The 21,828-nt window shown below is 36.6% G+C and overlaps 1 protein-coding gene and 1 pseudogene across 1 annotated transcript; both read right to left on the reverse strand.

The window, feature by feature from the left end:
- Positions 1–265: 265 nt before the first annotated feature.
- On the reverse strand, positions 266–20,961 carry CFAP36 (cilia and flagella associated protein 36). The gene is made up of 10 exons (XM_019719753.3): positions 20,639–20,961; positions 18,853–18,917; positions 18,133–18,234; positions 13,556–13,670; positions 9,487–9,574; positions 8,266–8,317; positions 6,515–6,617; positions 1,325–1,464; positions 966–1,115; positions 266–434 (listed from the first exon to the last, which is right to left on the reverse strand). The coding sequence occupies exons 1-10, from the start codon at positions 20,751–20,753 to the stop codon at positions 333–335; spliced, it is 1,032 nt and encodes a 343-aa protein (XP_019575312.1). The 5' UTR covers positions 20,754–20,961; the 3' UTR covers positions 266–332.
- LOC148758934 (elongation factor 1-alpha 1 pseudogene) lies at positions 4,253–5,762 on the reverse strand (annotated as a pseudogene).
- Positions 20,962–21,828: the final 867 nt, after the last annotated feature.

The following is a 21,828-nucleotide window of genomic DNA, read 5'->3' on the forward strand; positions in this document are numbered from 1 at the left end:
TGAAGGCAGGGACCCTGCTGATCTAGTTGACTTCTTACTGTATACTTAGTACCTAGCACAATGCTTAAGAACAACAGGTAACCAAGATTGAATGACTGAATGCACTATCAATTAGTTGTCTATACCTTCTTTCCAACACATTCAGGAATTTATATTAAACTGGTCAGCATAAGTAGCTGCCCTCCCTACCACCCTTTACCTTTAATAAAACAGTAATAATGAGCTTATATTTGCTTTTACAAACAAGTATTTGAAACTAACAGGCTCAGTGTAAGGATTCATAATTTATTTTTAAGAAAATTTGAATTTGTTTTGCTAAATTGGTTTTAAATTTACTTATTAATAACTTCTTCTTTAAGTTTCTCTGCAAGCAATCTCCTCTTTAATAATGTTTGCTTCTCCTCTGCTGTCATTTCTGGTTTCTCTGTAATTTCCTTAAAAAAAAAAAAAAAAAAAAAATTGGCTTCAATATAAGATGGGTTCATTTGTCTAAACTTCCCAACATACTTCCTCGAATAACGATTAGAGCACTTTAAGTAAATAAAAGAAAAAAATTAAAGCCACACATGGACTGAGTTCCCTAAATCTCTCCTTTGTAAAAATCTCTTCTTGGGGAAGCATCTTGAAGGTGGTGGCTGGGGCACTGATGCTGTTCTATGATGATCTATTTCAAAAGGCTCAGATAAAATAGACGGCTGACCCTTAAGCATTCAGAGCAGGGAAAGTAAAGGAAGAAAAAAAGAAATGTATAATGAAACTGCTATAATTTCTACCCCTCACAGAAGCCTCATATCACAACCATCTCACTGCCTAGAAAAGACTTAGCAGGTGCTACCATAGCAAGGTGGTTAGTTATGAACGGCTCTACAAGCAACGTTTATTATCAATGCTTTCTTGCACACATTCTGACTCTCAGAATCCCACCTCTAGATTTGCTAATTTTGACATACTAAGGCTAGCCATACCTCTACCTCCCCAGCAGGTTTTCCTTTCTGCTCTGAACTTTGCGTCTGCTTAGTCCTCATATCCTTTCTCATGGACATCAACTTATCTCTCTTCTGTCTGAGATAGTGTTCTCGTTGCCGGAGCTCTTCCGTTCCAAGTGTTGATAAATTCTAGATCAAATAAAAAAAAGAAGGAATTATTTTAAATTCAAGTCTGCATAATAAGTGGCACAGATACCTAGTGACTGATTCAATCAGAAGTTTGAGTTCAAGATCACAACAAAAGCCAAAGTGTATGGCTGTTCACTGTTTGTTCCTAGTACTTGGTCATTTGCTCATAGTTCTTAAAAAGTAATGCGTTTGTTTGTTTGTATACTTACTGCTATTGGTCCTTCAATGCTTGCATGTTCAAAGCCAGGAATCTTCAGGCCTTTTTGTGGGAGGGAGGAAGTTTCAGGCAACATTTCCAGATTTCTTGCCAAAGGTTGTACTGACTGATTAGCAAAATTCACTTTAATTTCTGGCAGTAATTAGATAGAAACCAATTAGAATATTATAATAAATATTAAGTAGTAGGCTAGGTTCACCAAAATGAGATAATATTAATAATACTTTTTTTCTCACATTTATTCAATCAACACACATTGGTTCAGTGCCTGCACTGGGTGAGAACAATAAACATGGTCTCTGTCCTCAAGGAGGCCGAACTACAGTTGCTTATGAATAATGACATTTCAACAAATACCGAACTCCTGCAATTTGATACTATAACTATAAAAAGATATAATTCTTATCCAAAGATTAGAACTCACTATAATGAGATACAAGGTTGCCACATAAGCCAAATAAACAGTGCTAAAATCCCTTACTAATAATGTAATTGGTTTTTAAACTTTTGCTTGCAAGTAAAAACTGTAAGTGACCCTATATTTTCAGAGCAATTAATGTAAAGCTATAATTTTTTGTAGAAGAGTAAATGCCAGTAACACCAATAATTTTTGTTTGTAATATATAGTGAAGATAACCATAAACCTACCAATGTATTAAGAAAAATGTAAAGATTTTAAAGTAGAACTTGGAAGCAGATCTAACATGAGTACCTGGTACTTTCCAGGTATTTGGTGACCATGACAAAAGGCAGGATTAACATTCTAATTGCTTTTCTGAGCCGGTTTTTATTCTAAGATAGGGGATTTTTGTTTTTTAATTGGGGAAGGTGAACAGGACTTTAGTGGGGAACAGTGTGTACTTTCAGAACTTCCTTCCAAGTCAAGTTGGTGTCCTTTCAATCTTAGTTGTGCAGGGTGCAGCTCGGCTCCAGGTCCAGTTGCCATTGCTAGTTGCAGGGGGCGCAGCCCACCATCCCTTGTGGGAGTCAAACAGGCAACCTTGTGGTTGAGAGGACGCATTCCAACCAACTGAGCCATATGAGAACTCAGTAGCAGCTCAGCTCAAGGTGGTGTGTTTAAATCTTAGTTGCAGGGGGCGCAGCCCACCATCCCTTGCAGGACTTGAGGAATTGAACTGGCAACCTTGTGATTGAGAGCCCACTGGCCCATGTGGGAATCGAACCGGCAGCCTTCAGAGTTAGGAGCATGGAACTCTAACCGCCTGAGCCACCGGGCCGGCCCGATAGGGGATTTTTTTTAAAGATAAAACATTTTCAGTGTAAGTACATGGACTGTGAAAGACAGCAGAGGGAGACAAGCAAAGAGTCATATAAAAGTGCCAAGAACTAAAAGCATGCTGGGAGAACATGACATACGTGTTTCCAAATGATTAAAAATCTTGCCAGCATAGTAAAACCAGAAAGAACTTGGCATGAGGAAGAAACTTGCTGAAGGACCAGTGCTCTAGCCATGGGTGAGTGGACTGACTGCAGTGCCAGGGAGGTTGGAAGAAAAGCTCTCTTCAGACTGGGACCATACAGGAAGTCTCCATGGAAGAAATGAGGCTGGAGTTAACACTCCAACCAACCTACATAGACAGAGTGCTACAGAACTACCTTAAACAAAAATAAAGATGAGCTTCAACAAGCGGGGCATAATATGCAGACAGAGTTCAACATGCGTTGTTACTGACAGTTACTTTAAGCAGAGGGAGGCTTAGCCCCCAAATATGGAACCACAGAGCTGGGGAAGGGACAGTTCATTTTTGAGGCAGGGGATCCGAGGCACATAAGCATTTATATTCACTTCACGTACTTGCTCCGGCTGCCTTGAGTTAGTTGGTTATGAACATCTCATATATTCTAACTCAGACCTAGAGAGGAAAGTATTTGAGGCCACAATACTTAGCCTCTCTGGTTTCTAGAAAAAGGGAATCAGAAAACCAGCAAGCTTCAAGAAGGATCATCTCGTTTCTCACAACTCTTTGTGTCAATCTGAGAACAGATGCTATCCATCTCTAGCAGGCAGCCGGGAGAGATGAGCAAAGGGATAAACAGGAGGTCGAACACCTTTATGATTCCTCGCAAATTAGGTCTTCATAATGGGCTTCCATTACTCTGTATGAAGTGATTTCCTGGTTTATCAGATATACTCGTTGTTTTAAAAAAAGAGACTATGTTTGAAAATTAAAGTCATTACTTTTGCAATTACCTGCCATTTGTTCTGTGCCACTAATGTGCATAATTGGGTTATATATGGTTTGAGATTGAGTTTTCTACAGCTTCACTTAACTAGGCAAAGCAAATTTATTCAAATTATGTCAGACACAAGATTTAAACAGTGTATGTATATAGGTCTGTATAAAACAAAATTAAATTTGGGCCAGCAAATTAAAAAAAGAGCTCAAATTTAAAGCAGATATAGTTCAAATAAGGTTCTTCTACTCAGAATCTGCAGAACATGAAAAAACATGGTTAGATTTGCTAGGAAGAGGCAAGAAACTTTCATAAATCTGCCCCTGTTCACATGCCACACTTTTTGATCAATTAAGAATACAGTTCCTCAAAATCAACAAATAAATATAGAACCCATCTTAATTATGAAAGTTCTTCTAAGCTAAAGTGTGGAAGTACACAGGATTATGGAGTAAGAAGACCAAGGGAAGTCACAGTTTCATCATCTAAGAATTTAGTGATTTTGGACAAGTCTCTAAATTTCCTTGAATTTCTTGTTAAAAAAAAAAAAAAAGAAAAAGAAAAAGGAGCATATCTACCTCACAGAGTTATGTTTTTTGTTTTCTCATTAAACTTTGTTTTAATGGTCTCAAAATTCTGTGACAGGTTTTTGGTCAACTTGTTTCTATCACAAAGTACTGATTTTAAAAACTGCCATACAAAAAAAACAAAGGATCCACAAAACATTCTCCTTTCCTTCTGAAGGTTTTATGATACACTGTAATTATTAACCAGTCTTTTACTATTAAACTTAAATGGCCAACTGAGACAAATATGAGATTGTTCTTCCACCACTGATTAAGACTGGGGTGGCAGGCATGGGGATAATATTCATTTAGCCTTCTGAGCTTTCTGGGCAGACTTGGTGACCTTGCCAGCTCCAGCTGCCTTCTTATCCACTGCTTTGATGACACCCACAGCAACTGTCTGTCTCACGTCACAAACAGCAAAACAGCCCAGAGGCGGGTAGTCAGAGCTCTCAAAACACACGGGCTTGCCAGGAACCATGTCAACGATGGCAGCATCACCAGATTTCAAAAACTTCAGGCCATCTTCCGGCTTTTTCCCAGAATGATAATCTCCTTCAGCTCAGCAAATTCGCAAGCAATGTGAGCTGTGTGACAACCAAGCACAGGTGCGTATCCAGCATTGATTTGGCCTGGATGGTTCAGGATAATCACCTGAGCTCTGAAGCCAGCTGCCTCCATTGGTGGGTCAGTTTTGCTGTCACACTGCTATGACGAACATCTTTGACAGACACATTCTTGACCCTGAAGCCACACTGTCCCCAGGAAGAGCTTCACTCAAAGCTTCATGGTGCATTTCAATAGACTGTACTTTAATTGTAACACTGACTGCAGCAAAGGTGACCACCATGCCGGGTTTGAGAACACCAGTCTCCACTCGGCCCGCAGGGACAGGACCAACACCACCAACTGTGTAGACATCCTGGAGGGGCAGAGCACTTGTCATTTGGACGAGTTGGTGGCAGGATGCAATACAGAGCTTCAAGCAGCATGGTTCCACTGGCACTGCCATCTTTATGGGTAACTTTCCATCCCTTGAACAAAGGCACGTTAGCACTTGGCTCCCGTGTGTTGTCACCATTCCATCCAGAAACTGGCACAAATGCGACTGTGTCAGGGTTATAGCCAATTTTCTTAATGTAGGTGCTGACTTCCTTAAGGATTTCCTCATATCTCTTCTGGCTGTAAGGCAGCTTAGTGGAATCCATTTTGTTAAGACCCACAATTCACACCGAGTGTAAGCCAGACGGGCACGCTCACAGGTCTGCCCATTCCAGGAGATACCTGCTTCGAATTCACCAACACCAGCAGCAACGATCAGGACACCACGGTGAGCCTGGGATGTGCCTGTAATCAGGTTTTTGATAGAGTCTCTCTGTCCTGAGGCACCAATGATGGTCACATAATATTTGCTGGTCTCGAATTTCCACAGGGAGACATCAATAGTGATCCCATGCCCACATTCAGCTTTCAGTTTATCCAAGACCCAGGCAGACTTGAAGGAGCCCTCTCCCATCTCAGCAGCCTCCCTTCTCAAATTTTTCCACGGGTCTTTTGTTGATCCCACCACATTTGTAGATCAGATGACCAGTAGTGGTAGAGACTTGCCTGAATCTACATGTCCAGAGACAACGATGTTGATGTGTGTCTTTTCCCTTCCCATTTTGGGTTAGATTTAGCCATAGTTTTCACTATACCTGTGTTCTACCAGAAAACCCATTGCGAAAAGGCAGTTATGGTTTTTTTTTAATTTAGAAAGGGATATATTTTTTAAAAAACCACAGAAATCCATGATAAAAGGAACTGAATTCATGATCATCATTCAATTTCTATTTCAAAATTACTTGTTTTTATATCAAGAAAATCAGAGTATATTGAAAGTGGATTTGCCACATATTGAATAAGTTCATCTACTAACATTTCCCACAAGCATTCTCATTGATTTTGCTTTCAATGATAGTTTCTGACTAAACATTGGGTAACTTGGCTACCTCTTATTTTCTAGTTGTGTTTTAATTCATTAGAAAAATAACAATATTATCTTTCAAAGCTCAGCTTCTAACTTATAAATACCATATAATTGTGGTCAAAGAAGAGAACATCAAATGTTATGTGAACGTATCTTGGATGCTGCAGCCGTGGCACCAAAGGATGGTGGCTCCCTCAAAGAATTCTGTTCACTGCTCTGGGTTCCAGACTTCACTTAGAAATTTGGGGACTACTCTCTCTCTCCGTCAACTGGGTATTTCCTATCTGCAACGTCTTTAGCTAAATTCATAAAGAACTTTAAATATAATGGCCATACAACACTCTCTCCAAGGGGTTTTGAAGGTTAAGTACGTATTGAGAAAGTAACATACTCTTTACCATGTTTATGTATTCGTATTATTAGAGAAAGTTTAATAACACTTCAGGCTTACCTGAGGGTGGGTGTGCAAAACGTTCACCATCCCCTTGGGAATTATTCATTTTTGCAGTTTCATTAGCATGCATTGGGGGATCTTCTGTTTTAGCCTCTGATAACTTCAAGAGTCCATAATACAATTTAAAAAGACATTTTAGATTAATTTCGATTAATTCATTATTTAAGGGATCCAAAGACATTAGTTTAAAAAAAAATTACTGTTTGCTAAATTGATAATGAGCAAGAGATTCTATTTTTCCAAAGTTTTTAAGATGTTTCCAGTATATCTTTCACTTTTGAGGTAGGTAAACATTCTCATTTCAAATCATGTAGTGCTAAGCATAACAAACTAGTATGATTAGGATTTTGGACTTAACAAGAAGTGGGTTCACACTCAGGCATCATTCTTACTACTCATGTAACCTTGAGCAAGACACCAAGAAATACTCTAAGAGAAATAAAACCACCGAATTATAAGGGGCTATTCCACTTCAGATAAGCTATAGATGACTATGATGTGCCTGAAGAAGCCACAAATTGGTTTACTTCCATTTCTACAATGAGATAGTACATTTAAACCCTAAACGTCATTTAAATCTTGGAAAAAAGCTAAGTACATTGATCATTTATTTTTCCTTAAAAACAGAGGAAAATCCAATCACGTGTAGTTTATGAGGTAATTCATGGGTATCAAAATCATAAAGCCCTATATGCTGGGTGATGGGTATATGAATATTATTATGAGCTCTACTTTTGTGTGTTTAAAAATTTCCATAACAAAAAGTCTTAAAAAACCCACATGCCCCCAAAACTATATTATTATTCAAGAAACCTAATATAGTTTGCTTATAAATCAAAGAGTGAATACTAATGCTTTCTGATAGGAGTTTTGAACTGGTTTCCATTGTATACCATTACATTTTTTAAATCTTTATTAATATCTATGAATTTCACCTCCACTTACTAAAAGGAGATTTACTCAAAGACACATGAATCATGTCTCACTCCTAAACCATCTCTCTTTCTTCTCTTCACTGGGTGCCTTGGAGTAAAATAGGTTTTTCCAAGACAGTGAGTGATACACGCACGTATTATAGTGACTGAAGGGAAAAAAGGAAAACGACTTTCAAGTGATTGAGAGAGTTTATATTAGGCTTCCTTTCCCTTTAGGAAGATTTGGGAAAACACGGAAAAAGAGGAAGCTAGAAGAGGGGAGAGGGAAGAATGAATATTAGTTTCCCTCACCTTAGCCAGATACATGTTTAATTTATCCTCAGGAAAGATCAGGCACTTTATGGAAATAGTTTTTAATGAACAGTATGCCGGCAAATGTGATACTGAATCATTTTGCTTCGAGCTAATAATATTAAAGCCTGCAGGGGAGCCTCAGTAGGAACTGCAGTTGTTGTTTCAACAGTAAAGGAATCAAGGAGAGTGGGAAAGTAAAATATTTTTTTAATCTTCTTGATTCATAAAATTAAGGGAAATTTTTAAAAGGAATCCTCCCAAATATGAATGGTATTACCATTTTTTGGAGTTAATCTCAGTCTTTATTGGAAATTTAAAGGTAGGCTGCTGGATGAATTATAACGTGAATAAAGTTATAAAATTAAATATAAATGCTTAGAATTGCCAAGATAATATGAATACTCAGAGGAACTGTGTAGTTCCACATAAGCTTGAATTTTAACAGCAAAAACTAAGTATAAACATTAAGAGATAACAAAAATGAAATACGTCTGTTATATTAATATGTTCTGTAGGCACCTGATTTTTTCTCTTCCTTTCTTCCTCCTGATCATATTCCTCTTTGGATTTTCTGAAATATATAAAATAAGGTATAAAAGTAAATTTTCTTCTTTAATCAAAGAAAAATATTCAACAAGCAACGTGCTACCCTAAGCTTACGTTTGCAAGGAATTTTGAAAACAAAAATGGAAATCATCAGGTTTTGCTTAAAGAAGCTTACAGTCAACTGAGAAAGACATAGATAGACATATAGAGCATAATATAGTTAGTAACATAAACTATAGGTTTACCCATTTCTTTTGGAAATGTAAATGACCCATAGCTGAACAAAAATCAAAAGGTTTGAAATGCTAAACTCAAATTTGAATGGCAAATCCCATTAATATAGATTTGACCTCTCTTTTTAGAGAGATCAGTTACACCCCTCCTGATAAGATCCATTTATCCTCGCATTCTAGTTTTCCCAGTGACACCGGGGCTATCTCAAAGCTCTCCTGATGCCTTTACGCCAAAGCCCTATCGGCTTTAGTAAACTGCTCACTGAGGCAGTCTGATTTTGGAAAACAGCCAGGACAACTCTCATACATGTTCCTAACTAAGCTCTACTACTTACGCAGTAGTACACACCCCTCACAAGCCCTTAGAAAATAAAATCTAAAAGTACAATGTTGATCAGTTTTCAGACCACCAATCAACCAAAAAAACAACCAGTACAAGGCAAAACTTTACCAGTCTTCTAAACCAATTACCAAACATCCTTACCTCTTCAAAACTGTAAACTCAAAGCATACTGTGTTGGCTCAGGTTCCCATTTGCCCTGCCATGGAAAGTAGGATCTGCCAGGAAAAGGCCACGTTCACCAGCACACCTGCCTCCCTCCTCATAACCACTCAAATCTCCTGAAATTAAGCAGTGAGTCCTGAAGCAACTTCCACAGTTCCCTCCTTGCCCCATTCTCCTATCCACCAGCCTTTCTATCCTTCCTTCCCTTTGGAGCTGGGGAAAAAGACCCTCCCATTGGGTTGGTCTGGTCTGAGTCATCTGAAAATAATTTTTTCTGTCCATTAAGAAATGTTATACACAGTTATAAACAAATAAAATGATAAATCATTTTTGTGGTCTTCAGTAAAGAAATTAAATCATTTACCAATTCATAATATTTTTTGAGTAAAAAGCATATATACAGGTCATATTATAATAATCTAATGATTCATACGAAAAATAAATAAAGGAGGATACCTAAGAACTTCCCTCAGGATTTTCATCTCTTCCTGTTCAAGGTCACTGACCACATCAGAGCCATCTGTCAGGCAGTCAGGTAACACACCTGTTCAAAACCAAAGACCACATGAAAGAATATCAACTCATCTGAAAACATTTACTTCTCATTATCCTAGTTCATCAAAAAGTACAAATTAATTTATTAAGATCTGTCCCTTAAAAAAAAAATTCTTAACATATTATCTTTTTAACTGTGGTCTTTTTATCCTTTTCTTGTTTTAGGGAGTCAGTCCCACACACAAACACACACAAAAAAAAAAAAAAAAAAAAAAAAAAAACCAAACACTATTTTACCTAGAAATGTCTCTTATTTGTATTGCCTATTAAAAATAATGACAATTCACCATTAAAAAAAAAATAACGACAATTATATGTGGTAATAAAAATTAAATATTATAAGCTATTATCTTCCACAATCATATACTATCTGAGGATATACCACTGAAATCGATAAGCTACTACAAATGCAACTATGCTTTCAAAAGTATCCCTTAGGGGCGGCCGGTTAGCTCAGTTGGTTAGAGCATGATGCTCATAACACCAGGGTTGCAGGTTAGATCCCCGCATGGGCCACTGTGAGCTGCACCCTCCACAACTAGATTGAAACAACTACTTGACTTGGAGCTGATGAGTCCTGGAAAAACACACTTAAAATAAATAAAATTAAAAACAAAAAAGTATCCCTTAAATGGGAAAAGAGTTTACAAAATAAAACATAAAATACTTTATTAGTTGAAATAGCATAGTAATACTCTTCATTCATACTACAACAAATGCTACTGAAAAGGGTCCTGCTTACTACACGCAGCAAAAGCCTGGTGCTAAGCACGTAGGGGAAATATAAAGATAAATGAAACAATCTCTCCCCTCAAAGCTCTTATGCAGATATTGGGCTAATAACTATAAACCAGGGTGGTACTAACTTCAGCCCAAGGCAAATAATAATTCATGGCAAGTAATTTTAAGCAATTTTAAGTATTGGCTTAATTTACTTTATTACCTGAATCTTCCTGAGAAGCAGGTAGACTGGTAATAAGCATCTCTTCATATCTATAATTATTATATTCCCACGACATTAGCAGCATGTCTCTTAATTTTTACCTTCTATTTCTTTATCCACATATGATTATGGGATTTTGTGTCCGCTCTAAATTAAAGTAGCTTTATTATTCTAATCCCCTTGATGTTTAAATGCATTTTTTAATTAAACTTTTTATTTTGAGATAATTGCAGTTTTACATGCAGTTGCAAGAAATAATACAGAGCGATGCTATATGTACCCTTTACCCAGTTTCTTCCAATAGTAACTACAGGACAGTATCACAACCAGAAAACTGATATCTATATAACCCATCAATCTTAAGTGCATTTTTGTTCAGTCAGAAGATATACAATTAGTATTCTCCTAATAAGTTTTGTAAATAAAATGAAAAAAACTAAGGAGAGAATAATGTAACAGTATGCAATACTTCAAAACCATCAAAATAATGGTCTGATTTGCATTTTCCCCAAATTCTTTGATAAGGTACAACCAAGAATCTATAGGGCTTTTGAATTTGTCTCACCACGAGGACAATTTTCAAATAGTCTACAGTTTTGAATACAGTCAACATCACTCTCAGGTCCTTGCCCCTGGATCTCAGTAAAGCGACATTCTTAAATACATGCATTAAAAATTCTGTGGCAGAAACTAAGTTTTAGTTTATGTTTAAATGCAAGCAAACTGTCCCACCCTGTGGTTGGAAGCAGCATGATTCCACATCATTCCCCGCCCTTGCTAATTAATATAAGCCAGGTCTATGTAGTTATACTGGGAGGCAGGGCTCTGTCCTACCCCACTCCACAAGTGACTCATAATTGGTGTAAGCCAATCATAATGGTCTCATTCCCCCTGCTGGAGGGTGTAATAAAGGAATGTGACCCAATCCTGATCAAAGGACCTGTGGGGAAAACTCCTGGGGGTCTTCCATGAAAGTATTGTCTAGCTAACAAAAAGAAATGTATAGGAAGAAACATCCCTTTTCTTCATGAGATATTGTTGAGTCTGTATTCAATGCAGCTAGAGTGCAATCATGACAGAAGATCCTGAGAATACCGTTTCCCCAAAAATAAGACCTAGCTGGACCATCAGCTCTAATGCGTCTTTTGGAGCAAAAATTAATATAAGACCCAGTCTTATTATATCATATCATACCATATCATATCATATCATATCACATCACATCATATCATATCATATCATATCATATCATACCTGGTCTTATAGTAAATTAAGACCGGGTCTTATATTAATTTTTGCTCCAAAAGACGCATTAGAGTTGACGGTCCAGCTAGGTGTGATTTTCGGGGAAACACGGTAAGAGAGTATAAAGATGGGAAGTGTCAGGGTCCTTGATAACATCACTAAGCCACCTAATTAACCAACCTTGGACCTGTCTTCCTTCCCTCCCTTCCTCTACACTTCTTGTTCCGTGAGGCCACTGTCATTGAGGTTTTCTGCTAATGGCAGCCTGAGACATCCAGCTGATACAAGCTATGGGTACTTGTTCCCTTTTATTAAAATCTAAATGAGTTTCCAGTTAAATTCCAAACTGAAAACTATAGTGTACCAATATCAAGTTCACTATTTCTTCTATCAAACCTGATCCCCACCCCCCAAAACAATTTTAACTAACATAAAATAATTATCCAAATTCTCTATCCCATAGGTCAGAATAAAGCACAGTTTCAGGAAAATTCAGAGAAAATGGTTTTATAAAGTAAACTATGGTATGAAGACAAAGAGAAAGAGATTGTTTCCCAAACTTATTTACACTAAAGCAACAGCATAGTATCATGCATCATTCAGGGTTAGGGCCTTGTTGTCTCCTAGCCACAGACAACAGCTGTCTTACCTGCTGTGAAAAGCATCTTAGGATTTGAGGGGATAGTTATGGTGGTGGTTGGCTCTAAGGAACACATCTCTACTCACATCAGACAAATGAGAGAAGAATCTACAAGGGCCCTGAAACATTCTAATGGTTGCCCTGCAACAACAGAAGCCTTATTGTTGCATGTTCCAAACCCCTAAAAGCACAGTACAACTAAACTCTAATTCTCATATCTTCAAGAAACAATCAAAGAAAGGGTCCTGCTGCCAAACCATTAAAAAGTATGTAGGCATGGTAAACAGTATCAGTGGCAATCTATTGAGCAAAGGAACTTATAGGTTATTTAGGTCATGTTATGAGAGTCAGAAATCTGAAACGGAGAAAAGAATCTGAGTTGAAAAGGCGATAGTACAATAACAAGAAGTATGGTTAGAAACTCAGATGTTTTGAGTCAAGATGTCAAATACTCAGGAATACTCAGGAAGGGAACAAAAGTAGGAAATGAGAGACATTGAAATTAGGCAGAGTCAGGGAGAAGATAAAGCCAAAGAAGGTTACTAGGGCTCTGAGTTGTTTTCTTTTCCCCCTGATGGTGGCACAATCCCATCTACCCATTGTCCTAGAACTGTATTTCTCAGTGGGGTCCCAGGACCAACAGCTTTAGCATGGCCCTGGACCTTGTTAAAAATGCAAAGTATAAGGCCCCACCCCAGACTTACTGAATCGGAAACTGGAAGACAGCCTATGTGTTTCAACAAGCTCTCCAACAGCTTCCAAAGCTCACTAAAGTTTGAAAACCACTGTCTCCTACAAAGGTCTTAACAATAAGCCAGAAGGAAAAGAGTCGTCACATTCTCTCAACAGTAACTATAACTGTGACCACTCAAAAATATTGAATTTCATAAACACAATGGCTGGGCAGAAAAATCAAGCTCTCTGAAATCGAAAACATCATTAAATTAAATTCTGGTCTGCTTTTGAGATGTCAAACACACACTGACCAGGAAGTTTACACTCTTGAATCTCTTAAGTCAGCCATTTCAAACTTGAAATAAATGTATACAAGGCAGCTATATTTACAACCATGTTAAAATCAGAATAGTCAAAACTGCAGAAAAATGTATTTAGCACTTAGATTTCTAAATTCAACATTTTACCATTTCTCTCTTGAATTATTCGAATGGCTTGCAGCTGCATTTCAATGTTTTTCTGGACCATCATTGCTTTAAAGACAGTAAAATCGTCTGCAGCTACCACAGGTTGCAAAATTGCCTGTGGAAAGAAGTCTGGAAGTTAAATGAAGATTTAAGTTTTAAAACTACAAGCATACCTCAGTTTTATTGTGCTTCACAGATACTGCATTTTCATCAACATTGAGACAAGACCTTCCACCAACACCAAGATGAAGGTTCAGATGATGTTTAGCATGTTTCAGCAATAAAGTATTTTTAATTAAGAATGTACATTGTTTTATTAAACATAAAAAACAATACCTGGATTTGTTTTTCAGCCTATAATCTATTTGGCTTATATTGTCACTTGAAATTTACTATTGAATGATACATCAGTAACCACAAAATTATCCCTTAATAAAAGTATCAAATTAAATAAAAGCCTACTTCGGGCTTTAAAGAATCAGCTGTGTGACTCTGGATATATCATTTAGTCCTCTAAGCTTCAGTTTCTTCATCTGCAAATTAGTATAATAATAATAACAGTAATAAAGTATTTCATTGAATCTATGACTCCATAGACTAGTTAAACCATTATTTCATGTACCAGTAATAAAAAACCTTGCCAATTAAATTATAATAGGCCATCAATTATAAAATGCATCCTCATTTCTGAGATACTGTAATATAAAAAATTTGTTAAGAGACTGAAAAGACAAACCACAGAAGAAAATTTTGTAAAATATTAGCAAAACATGTATCTGATAATGAAGACTAGTATCAAAAATATACAAAGACCTTTTTACAAAAATTAGAAAACAAACAACTCAATTAAAAAATGTACAAAAGAAAACAATGAGATCTACACATCTTTTAGAATGGCTAAAATCCAAACAACTGGTAATACCAAGTGTTGAAAAGATGTGGAGCAACAGGAATTCCCATTCATTGCTGGTGAAAATAATGGTACACCTACTTTATTATTATTTCAATTTATTTTTCAATTACAGTTGGCATACAATATTATATTAGTCTCAGGTGTAACATAGTGATTAGACATTTATATAACTCATGAAGTGATCACCTCAATAAGTCTAATACCCATATGACACCATACACAATTATTACAATACATTCCCTATGCTAGTACAGCTACTTTAGAAGAGAGTTTGGCAGCTTCATACAAAGCTAAATTTAATCTTACCATATGATCAGCAATCTCATTCCTAGGTATTTACCAAATGAGTTGAAAACTTTATGTCCACACAAAAGCCTGAACATGAATATTTATAGTGGCTTTATTCATAATTGCCAAAGACTAGAAAGCCACCAAAATGAACTTCAAAAGGTAAATGGAAAAAACAAACTGCGGTACATCCATATAATGGAATATCATTCAGCAATAGAAAGAACTAATAAACAATAAACATGGAGGAATATTAAATTCATATTGTTTAGGGAAATAAGCCAGTCTGAAAAGGCTACATACTATATGATCCCAATAATATGACATTCTGGAAAAGGCAACACTAGAAAGACAACAAAATTATCAGTAGTTGCCAGGAGTTTAGGGCAACAATGGAAAGGATGAACATGTGGAGCAAAGGATTTTTAAGGCAGTGAAATTATTTTGTATGATACTGTAATGATAGCTATATGACATGTATTTAGCAAAATTCATAGAACTGTACAAAATAAAGAGTGAACCCTAATGTAAACCATGGACTTCATTTAATAGTAATATGTCAATATTGGCTCATTAACTGTAACAAACACATCACACTGATGAAAGATGTTAGTATTAAGAGACTCTGTACTATCTGCTCAATTTTATGTAAACCTAAAACTGCTCTAAAAAATACACTATTAATTTTTAAGACTTTCTAGCACTCACACAAAATATTGTTAATTATCCTGTGTGTATTTTTAGAAAATGAAAGTATACCACATATATAATCTTTTCAGTGGTCCAAACTATTGGGGAAAAAAGCATCATAATTTTCCCAAATTACTATTATTATAAATGTTTCAGAAAATATTAATGTCTACCTTATAAAAGTCAAAGCAAATCAAGTAAAAAACAAAAGGAAAAATATTGTCTCTTGCCATATATTAATAGAAGTCCCTGGCTTTTGCAATACATAGAAATCAGTGATGAGCTCTCCCCTTACTGAAAAATCACAAACAATGAAGGAAGTCACTTTTGCCGATTTCAACTGGAAAATACCACAGAATTACAAAATTCATCTGACGACAATTAAAATAATAAATATCTCAGTATTTGTCATATTTTTCTTAACTGTTTAGAAAGATATCCTAAGTCATGAGCATTTTTAAAGAAACCACACATACTTAATAGAAAGACATGCTCTTAAAAAGTCTGTTTTTTTTTCTTTTTTTTTTTTACACTAGTGTCCTTCATCTAATTATGGTCATGAGACCTCTTACTACTACAGCTGATTTTAATACACAAAGATTATCCAGGACCAGTGGTCTAGGTCTAATGATGCCCAAACCAAGTGTAAATAATTTTTCAAGTTGGATTTAGCAATGCGAAGTCAATGAGAGCTGGCGGCTGGTTTAAAAATCAAAATCAAACAATGCAAACGAAAACAAAATAAAAACTACCTCTTAACTTACCCAGGGCAAACAACTGTTGTTGTTTTTTTACTTTGTTCTTAGGCACACCATATTGGCATAATGGAAATTAGCATTCTGATCGTTACGTATAAAGGTGGTTGCTGCAAAGCAATATATAATGTGCTTTGAGCTGTTTTTCTGGTAATAATTACAGCCTTGGGCTAATTCAATCATGTTGCTATTCAGCATCTGGTGCTAAGAGTTTGCTCCAGAAGAGAATAAATCTAACTAGTCCACATGGGGATTGAACCTATGACCTTGGCCTGATTAGCACAGTGCTAATCAACCACCAAAATAGCTAATTAAGAGGTGCTTCCATTTATAGACCACCTTATATATATGTCAGGTATTGTACTAAATGCTTTATGAACCTTATCTCTTAAATCTCACAAAAACCTTTCTAAGTAGATACTATATCCCTGTCTATGGATGTGGAAACTGAGAATAAGAATGGATAAGAAAGGCCAACTGACAAACAACTTTTGTCGGGAGTCTTACAGCTAGTAAATGACAGATCAAGGACTCAAATCCAGGTCTGTCTGTGTCGAAAGAATTGCCTCCTTGTACCTATAAACTCCAAATAAACCAAAGGTGTTGCAGAATAAAACAAAAGAGAAAGATGTGTTAGTCCGGATCTGGAAACAATATTTTAAAATTCTGGACAGCTTCACTCACAAATAATGTAGTTATTCTGGTAATGAAAGCAAAAGATGGATGTGTCTGCTATAACCGTGAACATCTTTAGTCACAAAGTAATTCAGGCTCATTCACAATGGCTTAATTAAAAGGTTGACAAATATTAACCAAAGCAAAAAGTATTCCTGAAAAACGAGGAAAATAAAAATAAATACCAATGTCTTAAAATAAATTTAAATACTAGTTAATAAATTTCAATCAAATTCTTCCAATTCCACTAAAAATAAAATAATGCCTATCGTTACTCCTTAAACTAAACCTTTGGTACATTTAGAACAAAAGCTATTGATAAACTGTAAAACAACTTTTGGTTTATAGAGTTAACTAATAAAATCATGTTTGTTTACATTAGTGTGGGCATACCAATAACTTTTTATATTTTTTAAAATGTCATGTTACAATAAAGAGTTTCTATCTTTAGAATTACAGGTGGTCATTCAATGAGCAGTTGTACAAAAGAGAAATGTAGCAGGAAGTTCTGGATTAAACAGTAGTCAAAGCAGTAGAGCTGGACAGTTCAAGCCACTCTTTGAGAAGGCTCTTTGGGTAGTGGTAAGTGTCCCTATCCTCAATCTCTGAGGAAGACCTCTCAGTTGGAGTGCCTGGGCTGGTAACCCGGTTCCCCTACCTACTTAGCTGTGGACTTTGCACTAGTTGCTTAATGTATTTGTGCTTTACTTTTCTCATTTCTAAATGGAAGTAAAATAGTACCAACTTGTTAAGGAGTATCAGGAAAATTAAATGAGATAATACAGTAGAAAATTAAATGAGATAATACACATCGAGTGCCTAAACCAGCAGCTAGCATAAGCCCTCAGTAAATCTAAGTTATAAATACACGATACCTACTTCAGCCCAGCATTGCAGAATCAGTAAGACAATAAAAGGAGTTCCAAGAGAACAAAGCCCCAGGAACCACGTACTGTGAATCTGCTAAGATTGAACAAGGGGCAACTGCAAAACTATCAGAGATGTATGTAAGTAAAACAGTAATCTATTATAGTTCTGAGTTCAGAAAGTTCCTTTTTAATTGCATCAGTTCATTAACGACTCCAGTTATCATTACTAAAGGTAGTTATAAAAAAGAACCCATATGTGATGAATTAGCTTTTCACTCTTACAATGTCTACAATATTATACTCTGACAATCAAACACAGCAAATTTAACTGAAATACTGGGCATTTTTGTCAAAACTATGTTAGCAGAACAACACAAAAGCAAAAACCTGTGATGTATGGGTCTTTGCAAGAGGAGAAATGCATGCTTCTTGAAATTGATCTTCATTAATTCCAATTTCTTTGAAGTAACTTTCTAACAGCTTTTCAACCTAAAAAGAGAAAGTTTAACCTTAATAATTTATATAGAAAAGTTCCAAATGACAGTTTTCATGTTAAGTATTGAGTTTAGAAAAGTATAAGGAAATGCTTGTTTGCAATTATTAATCCACATAAAATTATATTATATAGCAGTGACAATGTCTTTCATGGAAAAAAACAACAAAGGTTAAAATTTTTGCAGAGTCAAATGCAATTTTATTTCCTCTATTAGAAATAACTACTAGAGGATTATGTCAGGAATATGAAGTTGAATGAGGTACAACTCTTCTGCTACCCAGAATCACTTTTAAATCACAAGATAACCATAATTAAGTTAATAATTAACACTTCCCTGAATGCACAAGCAAAAGAATAAAATTTAAAGATCAGATGCAAGATCCCTTAACATGGTTGTCCTAAATCCATTCCTTAGATTCTAGAGTAGAAGACATACGAAGTCATAAGGATGAGAACCCTTGGAGTCTGATGGAACTGGTAAATTGAACTATTCCGGTAGACTGAATTTTTTAACAGAATTTTAATGGACAAATCCATTTTTTTTAATCTAGAAAAGCTAAAATTAGTATTATTCTAATTAACTTTAAATATTAGTGAAAAAATATACTCACTAGTTTTCTGTATTCCTGATGAATCTCTGTATAGGTCAATTTGCTTTCTTCTTCATCATCAAAAACTAAATTTAAAAAATATATATTGCATAATGTAAAAAAAATCATTAATGCAAATATAAATGTCCACTCCTTATATCTTACAAATAGATAATTAGATATATACTTACGAGTCAAAATATTTTTATGTGTGTACACACACATACATACTGTATATAGTGTTAATTGTAAACTTTTCCTACTTAAGATCTTCATATATGACAAACATTACATTTCATTCAATAATATAAGACAACAGTTTCTTTATAAACTTTTAATGGAATATTATTGTTAATAGTTTTTAAACATTAATTCCTTTTACAACAGGCTCCTGATTATTTTATTGTACTGGACCTTCGCTGATTCGCAAATTTTACCAAAAGTGAGTAGGCCATTTTTGTTTCATATAAATCAATAATGAAGTTAAAATAAATAAAACCAAATAAATGTTTACTGAATGATATGTGTGAAACAATGTGGATTAGAAAGATACATATTCCCTCAAGAAGCTACAATCTAATTAGGGAAACAGGACAAATTAATGAATTGTAAATAATAATCTTTTTTTAATCCCCCTTGGATCATCTTTTAAAAATGCAAAACTAACTTCTGTAATTTTTGATTTAAAACTCTTCAATGACTGCTCTTTGCCTAGAGAATAAGTACAAGATCCTTAGAAGGCCAGACAAAATCCTCCAAGATTGGACCCCAAGTCTCATATCCCATCACTCAAAAACCCAAACTTCGCACTCTTAACAATACAGAATTACTTGAAATACCACCAAACATAACACATACGGTGTTTCAAATCCCCATGTCTTTGCTCAGGCCAGTCCTAGATCTTTTTGCCTTTACCTGGCCCCCTTTCTCCAACTATTCTTCAAGACAGTGTAAGTGGCACATTCTTCATGACCTGTTACCCACTCCCAACTCCTAGGCTGGTTAGATCCCTTCCTCTGAACTCTTATAATACAGCACCACGTGACTACCTTTATTATAACACCTGCCACTTTACATTTAAATTACACTTACCTGCCTGTCTTCCCCACAAACCTATAAACTTCTCAAGCACAAAGATTTTGTTTTATTCATCTTTCTATCCCCAGCTTCTGGCCCAAAGACACTCAATAAATGTTTGTTGAAATACATGCTGACATCACAAAGTTATACAAAACTCATCTTTAAATTATCTGAAGTGGACAACACACTGACAACCCAAAGTCAGTGAAGTATGTAAACACTGTTAATTTCAGTGTAATTGGGATGCTACTTCGATTTCCTCTGGCATCTGCTCTATACAACACTAGGCATACATGCAAAACAGAGGCTGTTTTCAGCTAAGTCTGAAACCAAATTGGTCAACTCTTGGGATCAGAAGGAACTCAGAGGTAAACTGACGCCTCTCCTCCTAAGTCACAAGGGAAATTGTTGAAGAAGCCCACCTAAACTGTACTGGTCCAGAGGAGAAATGTGCAGGATGGGGTGTGAGACCCAACACAGGATTAAAGTCTAATGTTTTTCGGATGTGTGCTTGGGCCCAGAGGTAGGGGAGTCTCGATCCCCGTTTTCAGTTCCATGAAGGAAAAACAGGCGCAGTGACAGCAATATCTCCTACAAACCAGCTCTAAACCTGCCCGACAGAGATGGAGACCCAGGAGATACAGATGGTTTGTGGGAACCACCTCCCTGTCGATTGCTGATGTAAGAGAAGCAAGAAGAGATTGTCGGTTCGGGCTCTGGTTTTTACCTTCACATTTCTGCTCCACAAAGTCCAAGATGGGGATGGACCAGTCCGGGCCTCGCAAGAACCCCGCGATGCTCTCCACGACCCATTCTACATCGTCCTCTTTTTCCGCAGCCATCCCGCCCCCGCGGACCGCGGCAGAACCTTAGGCCAGACCCCCGGAGCCTGCTAAGGTCTTTCCGCCGCAGGGAGCCTAGAGGGTATGGGCGAAAGGAAGAGTTGCCCCCGCGGTCGCCCCGCCACCTGGAGGAAAGCTATAAACCCGTTAACGTATAATGGTCGCTATGGCAACACACGCAGCCGCCCCCGGCAGCCGCCCAGAAGTGATGCCAAGTTCCCCGAAGCCTGCGCATTTTAGAGAGGGGCATTCTAAAAACGTTTCCGATTGGCTGGAAAAGAACAGAGGATCAAAAGATAATCTTCCGCCCATTGGCTTGCCGTTGCTAAGGCTGAGCGTAGAAGCGTAGCCATTGGCTGGAGGTCCTAGCAGGACTTTCCGCGTTCCCTCTTCGAAGTGCTTGGTAGCCCAAGCCTAGAAATGGCGTGGTGAGGTTCGCGTTGTGACGCGGGCTCCGACTAAAAGGCCTTCAAAGGCTTCGAACCCAGCTAAGTGCCAACCATTTTCAACCCTGCTGGCCCAGAAGCGTTTGTAATTAAAAGAGTTGTTTGAAAATACAAAGTCGAGCAAAGTAGCTCTGTAAAACTTGCTAATTGGCTCTGCAGTCTTTGCATCTTGTAGCTCCAGGCGGGTAGTTAGCCTTTCTGCATAAACTAGAATTAGGAGCTTTTCAAGGGCAAAATCAAAGTGATTATTCATTTAAGTAAATGTTTTACTTGAGCAAATCTTAGGTCAGATAACACCAAATCGACTGTTTAGTTGAGGGTCCATGGTCAAGATGCTTGGTGTCCCAAACTATCTTCGAACAACCTTACATATTGACATAAATAGTGTCGTATGTACAGTTACGGAACTTTTTTCACTTTTAATATAGTCATAGTTTCATATAAAACTCCTTTGTTTATAGTGCATAGTATTCAATATAATTTATTCCATTTTTATTTTGTTTGTGTATACACACAATATCATACGTGGATGCATAAATATGATCAGTAGTGTGCAGTTTTTTTCCCTTTTTTCCCCCTCCTTTGATGTGAGTGTATTCATTTTTCCCCTTCTACAAATTGCTGAAAAA

This window comes from Rhinolophus sinicus, chromosome 2 (assembly GCF_057876585.1).
Source record: "Rhinolophus sinicus isolate RSI-liver-muscle chromosome 2, RSI-T2T, whole genome shotgun sequence".
NCBI lineage: Eukaryota > Metazoa > Chordata > Mammalia > Chiroptera > Rhinolophidae > Rhinolophus > Rhinolophus sinicus.